The 21,003-nt window shown below is 41.5% G+C and overlaps 1 protein-coding gene across 1 annotated transcript in view; it reads right to left on the bottom strand.

Annotated features, from left to right (window-relative positions):
• Positions 1-7,479: 7,479 nt before the first annotated feature.
• Positions 7,480-21,003, bottom strand: part of Tbc1d4 (TBC1 domain family member 4) — a 187,562-nt gene continuing 174,038 nt past the window's right edge. Inside the window, exons 15-19 of the mRNA XM_032917640.1 lie at positions 18,230-18,474; positions 15,838-15,997; positions 13,715-13,884; positions 12,193-12,369; positions 7,480-9,760 (exon numbers count right to left, since the gene is read on the bottom strand). Coding sequence (XP_032773531.1) covers positions 9,527-9,760; positions 12,193-12,369; positions 13,715-13,884; positions 15,838-15,997; positions 18,230-18,474 — 986 coding nt within the window. The 3' untranslated portion in view covers positions 7,480-9,526. The remainder of the gene's footprint in view (positions 9,761-12,192; positions 12,370-13,714; positions 13,885-15,837; positions 15,998-18,229; positions 18,475-21,003) is intronic.

The following is a 21,003-nucleotide window of genomic DNA, read 5'->3' as shown; positions in this document are numbered from 1 at the left end:
ATCAGTGAATAAACAAACAAATAAATAAATAAACAAATAGCTGTAAAACAGCATTGCTCTAATATGTTATCAGTACAGAATAGCTCTAATTGCTACATTGTTGTTGTTGTTGTTGTTATTATTATTATTACAGAAGTCTTTCCTTCACCTTTACAGATCAATAAGAAGTGATGATTTATGCCACTTTCAATAAGTCAGATTGTCAAAGCAGAAAGGCCCATGAGGATGTTCTTGGTTATCCTTACCTGTAGTCATAGATGAGAACTGTCGCATTTTGCTTTTTTAATTCTAATTCACGGTATCAAATCATCTACAAGTTGCAGCTCTAAAGATCCTTAGCAGTAGTAGGGGCAGCTATTTAGAGACAGGATAAACTAGACACATCCTATCAACAGCAGCATTTAAAAATGCTACCTTTATGATTATGTCCTTTTCTTGCCTTGGGAAGAAGACTTTTCCACATTCTGCGTGCATGATGGCTGATGTTAGAGGAGACTGGAGTGTTGGGTAAAAGGAGCTCTAAGCATCAGATACAAGCGTTCAGAATTTGAAGCCTATGCAGCAATTCGGGGGCAAGCTATATACACTTTTACTACCTCACTTGTGTGATCTCCCTGGATACGTGACCTGTACTCACACCTATATATGCTAACTGTGCTGCTCAGTGTTTTGTCAGTTGACAAAATGAGGGTAATCTCGACAAACCTCAGCTGAGGATTAGCTCTTTCGGAATGTGCTGTAGGCAAATCTAAGGGGGCATTTTACCAATTAATGATTGATGAGGGAGGGTATATATATATATATATATATATATATATATATATATATAGAGAGAGAGAGAGAGAGAGAGAGAGAGTGTCTAGGGTCCACACATACATAAAAAGGGACAAAACTATGCAGTACTTGTCTGAGTTACCTTGCTTAATATAATTTTTGATTTCATCATTTCCCTGCAAATATTGTAATTTCATTTTACTTTACGGGTAAGTAAAACTCCATTGTGTATATGAACCTCATTTTCATTATCTATTCATCCTTGGATAGATTCCCCAGGGTTAATTCCATTCCTTTGCTGCTGTGTGGTACCTCTGTGATAAGAATCTTTCAGATAAATGATCAGGTGTGCTACAGCTGAGTCTTGTGGGGGATCTATTTTTAGGTCTTTGAGAAACTTCCATACTGATTCCACAGTGGCGGGGGTAGTTTACGTTCCCACCAGCAGTCAATTGGTGTCTTTTTCCTACATTCTCATCAGCACTTCTTGTCACTGATTTTCTCAACATTGGCTAGTCTGACTGGGGTAAGGTGGAATAGCAAAGAGACTTTGTTTTTTGAGTTCTCCAATGCTTGAGATATTCAGCATTTTAAAAACAATATTTATTGGTCATTGACTATCACTACCCTCATATATCGGGCCAAGTGGGATGACTCACCCAGTGAAAGTGCTTACCACCAAACTCGATAACCTGAGTTCAGTTGCTGAAACCCCACATGGTGGACGGAAAGAGCTAACTCCTGCAAGTTGCCCTGTGACATCTCAAGTGTGCCATGGCATATGCATGTACCCAGCCACACAAATACACAGTGTATAATGGAAAAAAACACACACATATAATAAAAAGAATGGCTTATCAGTGTAGCTTTAGAAAATAAAATGAAAAACAAATATTCTTTTGATTCCTTGAATAAGCCTATCCAGAAGTCAAACAGGTCATTTTAAGTCTGTCTTTAAGAAAGCGATGGAAAGAAAATCAAGCATATCAATGCACCTATGTCACTGGCACTGCCCCCTCCATTTCACCTTGTAAATGTGAGTACTGGTAAAGTCCCAGCGACTGCTCTAACTGCATGAGCTACAATAGACTTAAACAGTGAACGGGTGGCTTCCCCATGAGTACCCAATTTACTATGCAAAGGCTAAATGGTGGTTCAGAGAGGCTTGAGGCTGAAGAATCATTTGCTAGACAAAATAAAGCACAAATACAAAAGGGAAAATTCATACATCTGAGCCGTTGATGTCAGCATAGAAAAGACTCATTTCTTTCTGAAGGGTCCTACTTCAGAGCCATCCTTCAGCAGGAGAGCAAAAGATGCATTTTAATGACAACAATTATTTCTGAATAACATCATGTTCTATTGAGATTAACAACTGTGCGTTTGCAAATTAACTCAATTTGGGAAGGGAAACAACGTCAGGCCACATAAGGATTCTACTTTACAAGAGACAAACATGAATCTCGGCAGCATTTGAATAGCTTGTAGAAAGAGAAAATCCTTCTCTTGTATCTGCAAAGCACCATTATTACTATGAAAACTAATTTGCCAACACCAGTCTGGTACATTTGAGGTTCTTCCGTGCCGTAATAATAACAATAAGTCACCCTAAAGCTTCATTTACCCGAATGCGTTTGCTCCAATTTCAGACCTTGAAGGCTCAACAATTTAATTTCATAAAGCACAAGCTACAGAGTCGTTCTTCATGGGTAGACTCATAAAACCCAAGTTCTTAAGACGAATGAATTTGTGCGGCCACTATCATAGCAGCATTGATCATAATAACCAGGAGAGCATAAGAATCACACGTATCTAAATACAGAGAAATTAAAGAAACAAAAATGTGGTTGATGTGTACTCTGTGGGATCCCAGTCTTTAAAAGAAAGGAAATTCTAGGGCCAAGGACAAGACTCGATGAATAAAGTGTTTGGGGAAATAAATGCAGATCCAGATCTATGTAAAGCTGGACACAAATAGTGTGTGCTTGTGAACCTAGCACTCCTGTGGCAAGATAGGAAGCAGAGACAGAGGCAGCAGAATTCCCCTAAAAACTGATGGGGCCTGAGGGGTTGGGGATTTAGCTCAGTGGTAGGCGCTTGCCTAGCAAGTGCAAGGCCCTGGGTTCAGTCCCAGCTCAAAAAAAAAAAAAAAAAAAAAAAAAAAACCTGATGGGCCAACTAATACAATGTACACAGCGATGAATAAGAGATCCTGCCTCGAACAAGGTAGAAGGTAAGGACCAAGACCTAGGGTTGTCCCTGAACTTCCACGCACGTGCCTTGGCACATACACACCGCCATTCATACACATACACACACCTAAGACACATGCACACAAAGAGGGACTTCTGATCCCTGTCAGAACAGAGATGGCAATTCACAAGGGCTAGGGCAGAGAGTTTTCGGTGGAAGTAGTTGGTGTTTTGCAAGAGGGGAGAGTGACTGGGTATGGAGAATGGTCACGCAGCAGTGTGGATGCCGTTGACGCCATTGAGCCTTATGCTTGAAAAGCTAAGATCCTAAGTTTTACACTGCATATATTTCACCATTATTTTTAAGAGCTGCTGCTCTTAAATCCTGCTTTTAATGATTTCTAAGAACATGTTTGTCAAGGGGCTTGGATATTTGCATTAGACGTATAGCTTGCTATTTCTCTGTGACACAGAGAAAGCAGAATTATAAATGGTAAAACGCCTGTAAGGCAGACTTTAAGTAAAGGGAGACCGATAAGTTGGGTGTCTAGGGCACCAGTCCAACACAGATGGCACAGAGGTCTCACAATGGGGACAGACCCATCACGGGGGCCATACCACATGGATTATGGAGGCCAGAGCTCTCTGTATTCACATTCACAACATGGGCATTGCCAAGGGCCTTGGCAAAGGTTCCCTCCAGTTGTATCTGCCAAAACCTGCCTTCGTTTTCTTTCTTCCAAGACTGACCAATTCTTATTGGATTAACCTAATCTTTTTCTAGATATGCAAATCTATTCAATTATATCACAGTAAAACATTCAGGCCCAGAGGCTATGCTGCCTAGAGAAACCTCTGAGATGAAATCAAAGCATGTTGTCTCTTCAAAGAAAAAAAAATCTCACACTGCCCTTAGTTTTGAAGTTTCAGAAATACTTCCTGGAAGTCCAAGGTATTAACTTTATGGCCCTTCCTTTTGTGATATTAAGAAATATTTAGTTCAGATATTTTTTTCTGCATTATGTCATTTGTAACGAGGAAGGTTAACACTGTTCCGTACCAAGGATTCACTGATTACGGATTGCTAAGAAGGATCAAACAGTCTGAAACATGGCATGGAAAAAGGGAGGGAGACTAGAGAAAGACAGTATGCTCTACTGAACGAAAGAGGAGGCAATAACGGTATGTATGTGCTTAGCTATTTATGTGCACATTGGATACTATTACCAAATGCCAGGTGTCGCCTAAATGTCCCAATGTGTCCCATCAATAGGAAAGAGCTGAGTGTACTCCCTATCCTGGAGGGGAAAACACTCATCAAATTCTACAGAGTTTTTGACTGTGTCCAGGCAAGGGGGATTGGTTTAAGGTTGGTATTTCTATGTGTAGCTTGTTTAAATCTGGGTGATGATCAGGATACACTAGTTCGAAGGTGGTGGAACAACATGAAGATTTGGGAACAAGAAGTCAAAAGAAAAGTATAAGGATATACATTATCTATTTAAAAAGTATAGGGATATACATTATCTATTTAAAAAGTATAGGGATATACATTATCTATTTAAAAAGAATAGGGATATACATTATCTATTTAAAAAGATCCCATTGGGAAGTTTCTATGATGAACAATAACTTAACTTTCCTGTACCAGTCTCCTGGGATTATAAACTGTTTCAGTGAAGAGAATCGAATAATAAAATTAGGATAATATAGATTGTAAGCAGATTGGAATACACAGACTCATGTTTAGTATACTTCATTTATGTATACTTCATCATGTGTGATATATGTCATCATATGTAATATATTTTGTCAACTGCAATATTACCTAACCCCAGGTAGAACAATAGTTGAGTGACACCCCCCCAGGAGGTGTGGCTAAGCACCTATACACATCACAGGAAGTGCCTGTGCAGATGAGGCTACAGAGCAACCAAAGTCCAATGCAGTAAACTCATGAGTTTACCACAAGATTCCATGTGCTGCTAGAAGGTGCAACAGCAAAGTGTGCCTCAGATCTCACGGATGGGTCTGATGACCCTCCTCACCTTCTTCTATAAAAGAATGCCAACAGGACCAATCCTGATGTTCTTTCTTGGGTCATTTGATGAAGAGGATAGTGGACGTTCTGCTCGGAGGACACCATTCGACAACCATCCACACTGAAGGCCAGGTAAATAATACTCTTGGGTTATTCAATGTAACTCACCTCTTAAATTGTTACCATATACTGTGAAACCCTGGATATAGAGTATAAGGTACTATACATGATAAAATCTGTACACAGTACATAGCAAACACTCCCTACTTACCACATCTCCCGTTGTTTCTCCCCAGTGCTTCTAGTTTATCATCTCAACCCTAGATAGGTCTTCTCTCTTCAACTCAATAACATACTTCCATTTCTCACACAGAATTAAGTTGGTTAACTTCCTTGGGTTTTTTTTTTAAACTTGTTTTTATGTCATATGCAATAGTGTTTTGCCTGTACACATCTGTGTGAGGGTATCAGATATCCTAGAACTGGAGTCACAGACAATTGTGAGCTGCCACGAAGCTACTGGGCATTGAACACCCATCCTCTGGAAGAGCGGCCAGCGCTCTTAACCACGAAGCCATCTCTCCAGCCCAAATGGTAGCATCTTAATCCACTAACGACCAAGATGTGGACTGAGGTAGTTGCTGTGGGGGTGGGGAGATGGCCAATCTGTTTAAGCAAAGCTAGCAGGATGCAGGGGTTATCTATATAAAAGATGCAGTTGTAAAACTGATGTCCCAGAACCTGGTGTCCTAGATCTGAGTCTCACTAAATTTTTTAATTGGGTTTTTATTGCATTTTCCTATTCTTTAGTTCCTGTTCAAATGTCTCCATGGGTTGGAGCAATCCTGTCTCGCCGCAGGTTAGCGGCTATTCCTGTTTCTAACTATTCTGGGGTAAGAACCAAGCCTTTCAAAGGTCTACAGAGAGGCCTTAGAGAGAGTCCTTTTCTTGCCTATGGATAGAGGGTTTGTCTCTGACCAAACTCCAAGGGACTGCACTCATTTGGCTAAGTATGACTTACACAGTGTCCCCTCTTCATCTGTTGCCCTGCACTAGCTGGGCATTTCAGCTGGCACTTTGAGACTCCCAAGGGGTTCTTCAGGACACCCGTCATACCCACTCCTGAAGCTGCCCAACTTCTTCTGTCCCAGCTGACCTCAGTGACTCTGTTTATTTCTTCACATGCAACAGTATGACATCTCTTGTTTTCCATCATCCCCTTCCTCCAATCTAGACCAGAACTCTCTGAGGACAAAGGCTGTGAGTTCTGTTGGACTCAGCTTTGAACTAGCTGATAAGACCTGCTTTCTGAGTGAATGCATACCAATGGTGAAGCCAAAATTTACATCTAACCTCACATCCATGGCTGTCCCAGTTCATGCCACTCCTCTGAGAGAGTCATTTGTGGGTGGAGGGCAAAATAGCACATGCTGTGCGGTGATAAATTCCTTATTCATAAGCTATCAGTGTGAGGACAAGAATAGTAACAAAACTGGTAAGCCAGTGTGGATGTCAGAATACTATACCATTATGACTATCCTGGGGTCTGGGGACTGGTTAACAGCACTCACAGCTCTTTCGGGGACCCGGGTTTGGTTTCCAACACCCACATCAAGCACCTTATAACTTATAACTTCAGCTCCAAGACATTGGATGCCCTCTTTTGACACTGCATACATATGGTACACATACAGACAATTGGGCATGTACACATACATATGTACATACATACATACATACATATATACATACATACATACATGCATACATACATACAAAAATTTTACAAAGGACCACACTGCATCATTCTCCAACTTTTTACTATATACAATGAAAAAGATACCTAAATACGGATTGGTAACATTAGCAATAAGATTTAGGACCCTCTTAGTAGATTATAAACATACTTAAGGATAATTTAAAAGAAATATTAGGTAGGCGCATACTTACATTGTATCCATCAGTACTTGGCTTAATTCTTAATTATTTGGAAGCAAAGCTAATAGGAAAATTCTACAATTTTATATACTCTTTATTGACAAGAGGACATAAAAAGCAATGGGTTACAGTTAAGGATACAGTTCAGTGATACAGTACTTGCTTAGCATGTCCGGGATCTTAGCTTCCATCCATAGTACGGGGAAAGAGGGAAAGAGAAGGAAGGGATAGGAAGGAATGGGGGGAAAGAGCAGGATCCAGGGAGGAAAGAGGTGTAGCGCAACTCTGACGGCTTGGTCTCCCTTCTCTTTCTCCAGTCAGTAGCAAAGGCTTCACTGGGAAAGAAGTTGGAAACTGGCAACAATGTATTCCCATAACCCTTTGTGTTCCGGGTTGTTTGCATGAGACTGTTCTGCATGTTCGGGTTTGGGTTTCGAGAGTATCATTCCAAACCCATAGAGGTTTTGTTTTCAAGACTCTAGGCAAGAGTTTGTGGCCTACCCCACCCCTCAAAAGACAACTACAAGGGAAAACTCAAGAAACGGCAGCAACATATTTATTGGAAATGATCCTAGACGTTACATGAAGGTGATGAAGATGTAAAGTTACAAAGCGAAACGGGTGTAACAATTTTTTTTAAATCACCAATGAGAAAGAAAAATCATTTTCACAAAAGAAAAAAAAATACCATATCCACATGGTCTTAATCACGGAATACCATAAACAACCCACACTGCGGACCCCCAACATCCGGAACGTAGTCTACTTTTAATGAAGAAATGGAAAGAAAATATTTCCTTCCCTAACATAAGGATCCCTCAACCACCACCCATGTATCACACCCACAAGGCAATCACAACCATCAGACAGAAACGCTGAACTCCTCTTCGTCCTGGTAGGAGAATAAAGACATTTCCAGAAGATCCAAGCAACAGATCAACTAATGGCCCTCAACCGAATGGAGAATCGGTAATGAGCACTTCCTAGAATCTAGAATGTGTACATCACCTCTCCTAGCTAAATAAGACTTTGTTTTTTTAGGAGAAACACCCCCCCTAGATCCAAAGATCCTCTGACGCTGTGAGACCTTTGACATTCGAGGGGGGAACAGCCTAGATGCTTGGCATCCACTCTTCAATGTCTTTGGAGACTTTACACCTTGACTCCTATAAGCCCTATAATAAAACTTCATCTTGTGTGTAATAAACTCTCTCTGAGGAAAATTACCCCCAAGTAACCCATCTGCAAAAAGACAAGGGCTGAAAGAGCAGCGACGGTAAAGACCGCTTGGAAAGGCAAAGAAACCCCTGCTGCGTCTGTGTTCGGAGGCACTATTGTAAAATCCATCGTCTCTGCTGTAGGGACTCAACATGTCCTGGGAAAATTACATTCTCTAGTAACCTATGGGTGCGCAGCAGAAGTCCGGAGTCCAAACACAGAGCCGTAAGCTTTACCTGGGTTGGAGACGTTCCCTTCCCCTCCAGTGTGCTTTCCATGGTTTGTTCCTAAATATTTCACAGTTCTAAATTTTTCACATGAAAGGGGAAAGCGATTTAAAAAAATGTGTTCTATCATTGAGCAAAAGATAGAAAAGCAACTGATCGTGGTATATATCATCTTTGGGAAATCCTAATTTTATTTCCCTCTTCTAAAACCGAAGGTCTCGAGAACTACCTAGAATGCTCCCATAATTTTGAGAGAAAAAAAAAAGCAAACCCTCTCACTTGGTAAATACAGCACCAAGCAACTGTTTGCCACTATAGAAGTCCCTTAAATAAAAAGGCAAAAAGCTATCCAGGAGCTTAATGGTGTCTTTTGAGGCCTAGTATTATCAGTTTGACTATCAATGCTGGTCTAATCTGCTAGAAAATTAGCAACATTCCTCTTCACCTTGAGGTGGGTTGACTCAGCCACAATGTCCTGCTTTCTCCCTACGTGTATCTAAGGCATAGCCTAACCGCACTCAAGATGCTCGAAGGTTGTCACACAGCAGGCAGGGCAGAAGAGCCCCACCTTCCTAGAAGACTCACGGAAGGGAGACTGGCAGCCCATCATGTCCCTTATAGACACAGACATGGAGCTAAAGAAATGTGTCTGCCTACCACACTGAGTGAAGCATGCTAGTCTTTGGGGGGGAGGCGGGGGAATACATTCATTTTTTTTTCAAGTATATTTCAATATACAAAGATGTTCTGGATTTGTTTCACTAGAAAAAGGATTTCATGTGTATCCAAGGAGAAGCTTACTTGAACTCTCCCTTGGAGGTGAATTTCATGAAGTTCTGGCTGAAAAAAAAAGAAAAAAAATTGCTCTGAATACACACCTACTGTTTGATTTGAAAGCATGAATCTGTATGTCCACTTATATATGGTTATGTACATAGTTGGCAACAACCAGAAGAAAATACAGTCTGGGTGTCTGTGATGGCTTAAGAGTGGAGTGCTCTGAGGAGAGCTACGTCGCCTACTGATGACCTCAGCACCAGTAGTAGCTGTCCTACCAGCTTTCTGGTCGATCTTACACAGGGTCCTTTTTCCGGGTATTTTAAGGAAGCCGTCATCTGTGGAGGCTCTGTCTGAAACTATGGCTTATTTCCCGCCTTGGCTTTGTCGTTGGTTGGGTAACTTAGGTCTTTCAACAGCAATTCACAGTTAGCCAGCGCATCTGCTGGTAGCAGCTTCCGGATTTGTTCCACTGTCTTTTGATAAGCCATTTTATCTTGTTCCAGGGTCCGGATTAAAGTCTTCATTTTGGTTTCTCTGGTCAAAAGAGTTTCTAGGTTGGATTCCAAGGCCTGAATTTTAGCGTGAGCCACCTGTTTGTCAAAAAAAAAAAAAAAAAATAAAATAAAATGAAAAATCCTTCAAATTAAATATTTGAGGAATCTGCTTCTTTGTAACAGTAACAGTCATGTCTTACACTGTTGTCAGATAATTATATATGTTAACAGAATGGCATGCAAAAAAAAAAAACACTGAGAAAAATGCATACACTTTCCAAGTATATTTCAGTATACAAAAATGTCCTCTGAAACGGAGTTTTGTGAGAGTTCTGTTAGTTTCTTCGTTCATTTGTTGTTTTAGAGTCGCCCAAAAATTCAGGTATTAGAAGCAGAAAATGTAGCTCAATTCTCTTCTGTCATCGAAAAGATTCTGGATTCAGATCCCAACAACATAGTAAATGTGGATTGAACATACATGTGCATGTGTGTGTATATACATTACACTCACATGACTTATCTCCTCTCGATAATGACAACAGTAAAGCAAGACTGTAACAACACCCCACAATCGTCACCCATGCCCACTGGAGTCCCCCCGTCCATCCAGTCTGACTGAAGACAGAATAAGAAATTCTTGACTAGGTTTTTGCTATGTGAGTTGGTTTCGAACATTGTTTTGACAAATTCTCATCTAAGCAGCATGGAGCTGACTCTGGCCAGGGTCCCCTGCTGCATGGTGACGTACCATGATGAAGAAAAGCTCCTATGTTTAAGAAGGAACCCAAGCGATTGGTAGTTCTGGACAATCTTGCCCTTCGATAACTACCTTCCCAGAAGAACAAAGTGGGATGGATGCATGGGGAAACTCCCTAATGCCTTCCAAGGCTAGAACCTTCAACAACCCAAAGACCTCCAGAGAGATTTGTCTAGATACACTTGGAACTCCACTCATTTTGACCGTTGGGAAGCTTGATGTTGACTACCTGGAACTGTCGATAGAAAGTCTGTAGCAAGCAAGGACCATTGCCCGTGGAAAATGGGTGCAAATGCCTTCCCCGATTTCAAGTGGATATTGAAATAGTCCAGTAATAAGGAACAGTTCAGCAACTATTCTTTATTGGGAATTAATCACTTTGTCTTAGCGTTTAATAAAAAGAAATATTTTATTTAAAAAATGTATGTTTATTCATCCTCCCCAGGAAGTTCAACCCCTGCTACTATATGGCTTTGGTGTGGCTTACCCGCCCCCCGGGCCACCACCCTGGCTCCAGTTAGAAGGCTATTGCTGTTACACCTTGGAATGTGTTACCAAGTGATGATGCCACACATAGGTATCATCTTTCAGTGATCAGTGAGGAGAGTCCCCTTGAACACCATTAAGGTACCTCTCCTACGACCCTTCTTAGTTCTTGTAAAATGGTTTTTCCCCAAGAGGAAAACTGTCCTTCCCTGTCCCCGGATTCTTTCCTCAAGTCTCCCTCTATTTCCTGTTTCCACCATGACGCCATCTCCATGTGACATAGCCAAGGGCCTTTGCCAGAGGGAGCAGCACGCTATTCCAGCCTCCAGGACTATGGATTAAATCAACCTCTTCTTTTCTCTCTGAGTGATCCAGCCCTGGGGACTTCAGACAGCAATATGCCTGCTAACCTCCTCGGCCTGAGGAACAGGCTAACTTCATGGATCCCGAGCTCCTATCACGGTACCTCAAGGGCAGAATATTTCGTTGTAGATGGTTTGTTCTACTTTCGTCTGTTTATAAACTATAGTGAATAACTTGGGAATAGAGTGATTGCGAATTTCGGAGTGACAGGACTGTTTGCTATGTGCTTGCTCTAACTTACCCAGAAACACCTTCCGTTTCTGTTTTGCTCTAGACAAACGTCATCCTCCCGGACCAGATTTTCACGAAACTTGCCCCCCTTCCTTCTTACTCCGCCCTAATCTGTCTTTGGTTTATGTTGTTCTTTCAGATGTGAGGCTTGAATCCTTTTGAGATGTTTCCTTCTTAGGAGGGGCACACGCAACTGCACTCTTATTAGACAACAAAGAAAACCTGTTGCATTCCACTCTTCAACTGTTCTCCCCCCAGTATGGGACCTGACCAAGCTGGCTCCACTCTGCCCCAGCCTCTGAATGGCACGGCCTCCTGCTCTGAGCAAACAGAGGCTCTCCTCACTCACTACTCAGCCCTCAGAGCCCAGCCCAGGCTCACACAACCATATTCCCAACTCTTCACACATTATTCTTTCCCAGCTAAACCTATCTGAATTACATAACATCCAATAAGATGAGCCCAAATCCTGCTTAGAAATGCGGTTCTATTGTTTTGTGAGTGAGCATTTTTCTCTCCCAAGTGATGCTTAGGCCCCTAAGTACATTTGTAGATCCCCATACATGGGAAATTAGTGAGATACCCAGGCCCTTGGTCTTCGGGGGACCCGCATTCATTTCACAAGCATTCGGGGCCATTCCGTGCATGCAGGAGAGCACACAGATCAGCGTTCTCATCGGTATTTCTGTACCTGGAGTTTTTCTAAGAGGTCCATGTTCTGTCTTTTCAATTGGTTGTTGGCTCTCTCCAGCTTCTCCAGAGACTCAGTATCCTCACAGGCATAGGAAGATTCCAGAAGCTCATCCTGCAGCACGTGATATTCTACCTCATAGGCATGTAACTGTTTAGAAATATCCATCTCAAAAACCTGTTGAAACACCACAGGTTGGTTAGCCTGGCCTTCAGTACCTATACCTCGATACAAGGGGTATATGCTGGTAGACCTAACGTTTACTTCCCAGCACTAATAGAAGCACTAAAAACATACCAGATGGGGAAATAAGCCTGGCTATCCACACAAGAACAACTGAAACAGACTCAACTTCCAATACATTAGCACAGAGTGTATTTATATGCAAATGAAACACCCTGAGAATGAGACCAAGTCACAGGAACAAACGAGCATCCAAGGGTATCTTGCCACCAAGATGACTATAATCTAATAGCTGTCTCCTGAAATGTAGAGTACCACGTCAGCATTTGCTGTTGAGCAATGATTATGTGTCGGAGATAACCTCTGCTGGTTAGTAAGCAAAGTCACACAGGAGTATTTTGACTGTATGCATTAATGAAGCAGAAAGATTTTTAATAAAAGCTTAATGCATAATTAAGATATATGCATAATTCACCTGCTATTCTTTGGGAGCCTCTTTCAAGATCAGCACTAGATTCCAGGTAATCAGTTCAAATCCTACTAGTAACCTGGGAGTCAGGAAATTCCCCTTTTAACTTTGTTATTTTCGTTTATTGTTTTTCCCCTCTCCCTGGATTTCTTTTTTCTTTTTTAAAGAGGATATATGTATTTCAAATCTCCAAAATCAAAATACAAAGATTTTAATAATAAGAAACTACTGATAATTATGTCCATGCTAATCTGAATATCAGTTATGCTTTATGGTGCTAAGAAGAAAATGCAGGGCTCTGTACTGCTGGATAAATGATCAATCACTGAGTGACATCACTAGGGTGGCCCTGAACTTGGGACTGCACAGCCCCTGCCTCCCAAGTACCTGGGGTCACAGGCCTAGCCGTTCTTATAAATTCTGAAAGAATTAGTGACGTTGAAAAACCTAGTGGGCTCCATTTTACTTTGGCTCTCCCCAGCTTCTCTAGAGATTCATTATCCTCACAGGCATAGGAAGATTCCAGAAGTTCATCCTGCAGCACGTGATATCCCACCTCATAGGCATGTGACTGTTTGGAAATATCCACCTCAAAACCCTGTTGACCTCATCTACTTCAGTTGAACCTGTTATAACCTGGTCTTAGCATTGGTTTAAATGAAAAGGATTTCTGGAAAAACCACTAACGCCATATTTTCTACGCATGGGCAGATAGGCAGTGTTACAATGCTAAAATTTCATAACTGTCTCGTTTCTAAATAAAATGTACCTGATAAAAAAACAAAAGAAGGCCCTGAGAAAACTTGATGTTAGGCAAAGTACATTTTTATGTGAAAACATTTAGTACTTATTGGATCATTTACATCATACCTGGGTAATAATTTTTTCCATCTCAGTGGTGTTCATATCGGGTAACGTACTTTTGAGAAATTCAACAATGTTTTCAAAGTTTTCACACTCCATTATCAGTGCCTCTTGGCTGCTCAGTAAGCTGAGAGCAACCTTAAATATAACTTCAGTTCCTTGAAGAAAAATAATATCTGGAAGAAGAGACAAAATTTTCGCAAAGTTGTGTATTTTTCGAAAGAGTACACGCTTTGTTCTAAAAGTATGTTTTTGTTACAGCAGCAGAACTAGAAAACATGTTGTAGAAGAAAACTGGTCAAAACCAGTTTGTATTTTTAAAAGCAAGTTTAATACGACTGAAGCAAAAGGACAGGAAGCCGTCTCTTCTTCTTACTTATTAAGGACCTCAGATATCCTGCCACGAAGAAAGTACGCTATAGTCTTCAATGTGGTGTTCGTATGTGTAAAACACACATATGCTCAAAGTTCAAATGTCTCCTAACATTTTTCTAACTCAAATGTCTCCTAATATTTTCCTATTTGCTGTCATCTCTAATTTTTCTGATCTTTATACTAATACTTTAAAGAACACGCTAATAACTTAAAATTAAAGAACATTTAAAATTTGACCAAAAAATTATAAAGCTTCAACCCAGCACAGTGGTACATGAATACTGAGTTCTCTGCTATGGGTCCTAGACAGATGTGCAGAACCCAGCAGTTGTAGGAGCCCTCTCTAGGCAACAGAGGTCCCAGTCAACATCGCTGAACGCATTTCTAGAGAACAATAGTTGCTGATGTCTTTCTTTCCCTTCCTGTTTTTAGATTCCGTGGTCAATTTTATGTCAACTTGACACAAACTGGGGAAGAGAGAACCTCAACTGAGAATGTCTCCTTAAGATTACCTGTAGGCAAGTAGTCTGTGGTACATTTTCCTATACCTGATGATGTACATGGAACCATGTGGGAGGGCCCAGCTCACAGTGGATGGTGCCACCCCTAAGCTGGTGGTCCTGGGTGTTCGAAGAAAGCAGTGATTGAGTAGCTACCTCGCTCCCATCACAGTGTTGGCATTGGACCAAGGGAGATTATGGTCCGAGAAGCCATGAGAAGCAAGCCAGTAATCAGCGCTTTTCCATTACCTCTGCACCTACTCATGCCTCAAGTTCCTGCCATGACATCCCTTGGTGACAAGGTGTGGTGTGAAATTGTGAGCTGAAATAAGCCCTTTCCTTCCCAAGGTGCCTCTGGTCTTGAAGTTTCATCACAGCAACAGAAATCATAACTAAGACAGATGGGGGTTTATTACATAGCTCACATGTGCTCAAACTCTTAACGCTACTGTCTGTTTCCCAAAGTGCTGAACCTACAGGTGTGTCTAACTACACTCACCCCTGTGTCTTGATTTTTAAATTATACTCTGATGATCCCAGGAGGAGCACAAACCATACCATCCTCCTCTCCTTTTTCCCAGTGCCAACAGCTACTCGGGAATGTGCCTGCGGAAACTGAGTGATTTTTCTAGTAGCCATGATCTTAGGGATTGGCTGTGGCTCCTTTAATGGCTTGAAAGGTAGCCATGTAAGCAATAAGACAGGAACAAAGCTGCATGTGAACAATAGGCATGCCATTAGAGGTCGTAGCATGGCAGCAGGGTACTGTCTCTGTATTTTGAATATAAATTGAAGAAGAAGAAGAAGAAGAAGAAGAAGAAGAAGAAGAAGAAGAAGAAGAAGAAGAAGAAGAAGAAGAAGAAGAAGAAGAAGAAGAAGAAGAAGAAGAAGAAGAAAGAGGAGGAGGAGGAGGAAGAGGAGGAAGAGGAGAAGGAGAAAGAAGAAGAAGAGGAAGAGGAAGAGGAAGAGGAAGAGGAGGAAGAGGAAAAGGAAGAAGAGGAGGAGGAAGAGAGAAAGAGGTAAAAACAGAAAAATAAAAATTTAGATAATTCTACAGTCTCCCTCTAATCTACCTTTGAAGACTGTGTTTTCTACGTCTTCCACACAAATAAACATGGGACCTTCATGGGAGCCCAGTCATTTCCATCACATTTGAATTTTACTTAGAACTTTGCCAGCTCTAAGGGGAGTTCATTGACAATGAACTCAAGAGACTAGATAATACCATCCCTCTTGAACACAGGCGTCTCTTACCAAAAACTCTGGCTACAAATCCTAAGGGAAACTGAGAGGCAAAGAGTGTGAGAAACCAGGGTGCAGCATACAGACTGGGGCTGATCTCATTTTCCTCAAGATGATTGTAGAGATCCCGGTGGTAGTCATGAAGGAGTCTGGAGAGCTGGTACATCTGAATCTACAGTTCACACAGAGAAGAAGAATAAAATCTGTAGTAGTCTGCATGTGTATAAAATATATTAACGTTTGACAGCACACATTTAGTAAAATAACATATCTTTATTTCCATTGTTAACTTTAAAGACGGTGTTCAAATCCAAGTCACTACATTTAGCTCATAAATTCTTGTCAGCGTAAATCTGACTAAGTCTCATGAGCAAGGGGTTCTACCATGTGTTTAGTATGCTGTACATACATGGGAAGAGCATCATTCTTCCTATAGAAAGGAATTGTTTGTGAGTTTCCTAGCAGATTTTCAACATCTCCCCCAGAATGTGAACCTTTTCTTATTAAAAAAAAAATAACATGAATTAATAAAAACGCGTGCCAATAACCAATCCTGTCGTAAATTCAAGAACAGTTTCCAAAGTGGAAATGGAAAACAAGACAGTCTGAGGGGAAACGACTCACAAAGTGCTATACACAAACGCAGCGGATTCCGCCTGAGCCTCATCTGCAAGAGAAATCTCGGAAACTAAGTTTCCACCACTGTAAAAGGAAGGAACCAGGGCCACAGGAAGTCACGGTTATAAAACGAGCAGCTTGGCAGGAGGCAAACACAAAAAGAGGCTTTGTAATGAGATGGTTATCTCAGTAAGTCGTGTCAGACAAGAAATCATACATTTCCTTTAGGCCAGCCCCAGTTCAGAAACTAGACAGGGTGGGCATTCGTCAACCGAAGGACTAGTATTTCGGCAAGTTCAGAAACAAGTTTAATTAGTAAGGATGAGTAAAGAGAGAGCACGTTGATAAAGAAACGCACATTTGCCATTTCATTATGTTTAAGGATCTTGAATTCTGCACCCTGGGTTCTAAACGTGGGGGAAGGGATTCTTCCTCCATTGAAGTGTATTTGGGCAGATGCAAAAATTCAAGGTTCCTACAAAGTAAGTTTTAATAATAAAGCCCCATTTGCAAAAAAAAAAAAAAAAAAAAAAATCCAAACGCAGTCCACTGAACATGGCAAAGCTGCTGATGGAAGAAGGGTGACGAGAGAAGAGAGAAAGGGCTGCACAAGGGAAGAGATAGAAGGTTAATATATCCAACACAGAAATCAGCAGAGACGGAACATGATGAGGCAGAGATAATGAAGCAAGGGCGGCGTCATCCCTTAGTTCACAGTTAAAGTCACTAAAGCATAACTGTATGCCCACACTCAAGAGTGAAGTGATCAATCAGGCCTCCTCTCAAGGAAGCCAAGCTCACTGGCATAGGCGCGGGCGCCATCTTTGAAATCTTACAGATCACACCCTCCTGCTCTAGACAGTGAAAAGGTGTTCGCTTCACTGTCTGAAGCAGAGAGATCAGCACTCCTACAACATCCCTAGGGTCTGTCACAGCTGGTAGGAAGGCTGCCGGGGAAAATGTTACTTTTCCAAAATCAGAAAGGGTATTTTTAGTAACCCTAATGATCATTGCAATAACTTTCTTTGAGAATTTCAGGCACAGGAAAACACTTGCATCATTTCAGCCACTCACTTGTCCCATGTTTCCCTCCAGCTTGGATTCACGGCTTCTTCTGATATCATTATTGTTACATACATACACACACACACACACACACAACCCATTTAATGTTGCTCATATATGTACATGTGTTTAGAGATTACCACTTGGGACTCTCCTGTGATGCTCCCTGAATCAAAATGATTATTAATGTATGAATACAATTTACCTATACTTACATTGTATCAAATTTTTAATGGAAAAAAACATCAATTTTTAAAAATATATAACTAAATCCTTCTGCCTGTGGACCAAATATCAAATACTGTTCACACTTAGTTTCTATTGCCTGAAACTCTAATAACAAAGAAATTGTTTTTCTAGAAAGCAGAATTATTTAATTCCTTATAATGATACCAATTCTCCTCTCTGATATAAAGTATCAGAAAACATAAAACATTATTTAACCTATTAAATATATGTATATACAGTTGGCAAGTAGGAATTGATTTGCTATAGTTATATATCTTGGTAGGCACTCTCTGTATGCCTTCCTAAGCACATGGGCATTTTGCAAATTTTCCAATCCTCCACTCAAACAATGGCTAACAGATACCCACATATCTGTTCTAAGACAGTGGGCCTAAATTTCTTGAACTCTAAACCGTGGCTCGGAAACGGCTGGTACTGAGGTTTCCAATGAGAGCCTCCTGCACGCCTGACCCACCCGGAGCCACCGCCTCACCTGCAGTGACATCATATCCGGTCGGTACTGCTTGCGGAAGCCCAGGTCGTACATGAGGAACTTGAGCATTTCAAAGGCTTGCTCCTCACTCATGTGCAGAAGGAGGACGCCGGCCACGAAGCTGATCCCCTGACAGTAGCCGACCTCCTTGTCCAACAGAGAGTAGGCCTTCAGCAGGTTGAAGAGGGACAGCTGCCCTGCCCCGAGCTGCACTGAAAAGTAAGGGTGGGTGGGAAAAGTCCTCCCTGTGGAGGGAAAGAAAAAAAAAAACAAACAAACCATGCTTAGAAATCACAGGGGAACCCACCTCACCGACCTCAGGATGAGCCAGCGCTCTGCCACCTGGGGGTCTCTTGTCCTCTCCCTCGCCCTCGACCTCCTCCCTCATGGAGTATCACCCTTTCTGCACACATGACTCAGAAGCAACCATTTCACGCTGAGTAAGCACTGCTTTCCGCCAAAGCAGGAACATTCGACAGGAACCTGCCCTCAATGGCTGATCCAAAACGTACCACAGAGCGGAACTCAGATTTGTTCTGAGGTTAAAGCGAGGCGACGTCTAAATTCATACAAAGGATCTGCCCACAGTCAAATTCTGCAAGGCCTCATTATGTAAGGCAGAATCCTGGTAATCTATGACCAGATTTCCTTTTCATTTTGTTTGTTCCTTTGTTAGTATGACGCTCGAGGGATTTTTTTTATTTGTTTTATTTTGCTTTACATACACTCTATCACTTAGGAATTCTGCTTTTTTAAGATAAACTTTATTTCTTTTTCCATAAACCATGCAGACTTTATATAAGCTATATATATAATATACGCATATATGCATACACACACATATACAACATACATGTCCAGGGAATGTAAGGACAGTAAAACTTCAACATAATTCTAAGTAAACTTCTGCCTAAAATTTGTTTCTGGATAGAAAATAACTATGAATACATCAACAAACAATGTATCTGGACACCGATGTCCATTAGCTTCCAGGAGTACAGATGAAATAGTCAAACAACAAGAGGAACCAGGTAGACGCTTAACCCTGCGTCTTTAAAAAGCTGGTGTCGGTACTAACACAGACATCTTCCTCACCAAAGCTGTTTGCACTAGTTTAGGACTTTCTCTGAGCCACCAGAAAATGCAGGGGATACGTGCGTGCTTCCTTAGGAGGTGATTACTCCAGTCAACTAGAAGCTGCAAAAGTTTACATGTTAAAATGTTTTCCACCACATAGGTTCACAAGTAATTTTCGTTTTCCTTCCCCCTCCCCGGGAACCGATAAGGTTATTTCTGCAGAGTAAGGAGGAGAAATGAGAACCAGAAAAGGCTGGAGGAGCACATTAAGCCGCATTCAGAGGCAAATAAGCAATTTTTAAAATTCATGTTCTAATTTCTCCTTTAAATCTATTCCTAAGAAAAAGTTATATACACGGTGCAGGACTCCATTCTGCCTGAGTCCTACCCTGTAGCCTTACCTCACCATTTCCCCTGTCCTCAGGGACAGCTAGACTGACCCCAGCTGCAACACCTCAATCTTAGGTCCCATCACACAGTCTCACAGCTCTGCAGGGAGCCAACTCAAGTCCTCAACAGAGGAGTGGCCTCCGGAGCAAAGCATCCTGGTAACACCACAGTCAGAGGCACAATCAGGACAAGGACTCAAGCGTCCACTCTCTCCAGGACATTTCCATTTTAATTCTTTTATGGTAACCGTGTATTGACTGAGTGACGCCCTCCTCCAAGAAAGGTTGTTTTTCAAAAAAAGGAACAGAGGTAAAAACTGGTTTTTAGCCAGTAATTTTTCTATATGCCTAATATAAACTGACCCCAAATATAAGGTATTCCTGTTTACTCTTCAAGGACTCAAGTAATGTATCTGGACACCTGATGTCGATTAGCTTCCGGGAGTACAGATGAAATGGTCAAATAACAATATGAACCATGTAGATACATTAGAGTAGTAAAACACATGGAATAGTGTGCTTCAGAAGGAAAAATGATTTTTGAAATTACACTGCTTGGGGGATGGGGATGTATCTCAGTTAGCAGAGTGCTGGCCCAGCATGCACAAAGCCTAGCTTCCATCTCTAGCCCTATAGAAACCTGGCAGAGTGCTAGAAATCTATAATGGCAGCATCGGGGAGATGGGAAAGTTCAGTTCAAGGTAATGCTTGACTACATATCGAATTTGAGGCTGGCCAATACCTTATCTCAAATAGTAAAATAAAATTAAATCATACTGACTTTACTTTTTGTGTTAAACTCGGTATTTGAGAGAGCGCCAGAAATTCTTCCGGAGATTAGAAGTATCCATCTATCCGCACAGCACTGACACAGCTAACTTGTTACCCAACCTGTAGGGACGCATTAGCCCTTTCTACAGCTTAAGCACTTACTGGATTCCTTCTCTTCCTTGACGGTTCTGGAAAGCGGCCTCTCCTCCTCGTACAGAACACGATCAGCCCAGCCGTCCCTTCTACAGGGTTACCTGCTCTCTGATCTGCTGTTATCTAGGTGGCCACACCTGAGTCCCTTCTTGGATGGCTACTGAGTTCCTTTTGATTGATAAAGATTCAGAGATGTCTGAAGGTCTTCGAATGCCTCTGTTAAATATTTCTATATCCTTTTGACCGCTTTCAAAGGCAGCGCTGATTATGACAGAGTCGCTTAGCTAAGGAGATAACTGAGTGGAGCAGCACTAACCCAGCATGCATAAAGCCTTGGCGTTTATCTCCAGCAGTACACACACACACACACACACACACACACAC

Source organism: Rattus rattus, chromosome 12 (genome assembly GCF_011064425.1).
Source record: "Rattus rattus isolate New Zealand chromosome 12, Rrattus_CSIRO_v1, whole genome shotgun sequence".
In the NCBI taxonomy this organism is placed as follows: Eukaryota; Metazoa; Chordata; class Mammalia; order Rodentia; family Muridae; genus Rattus; species Rattus rattus.
Note: the sequence above shows the minus strand (reverse complement) of the source record. Positions and strands in the feature narration are given on the sequence as shown.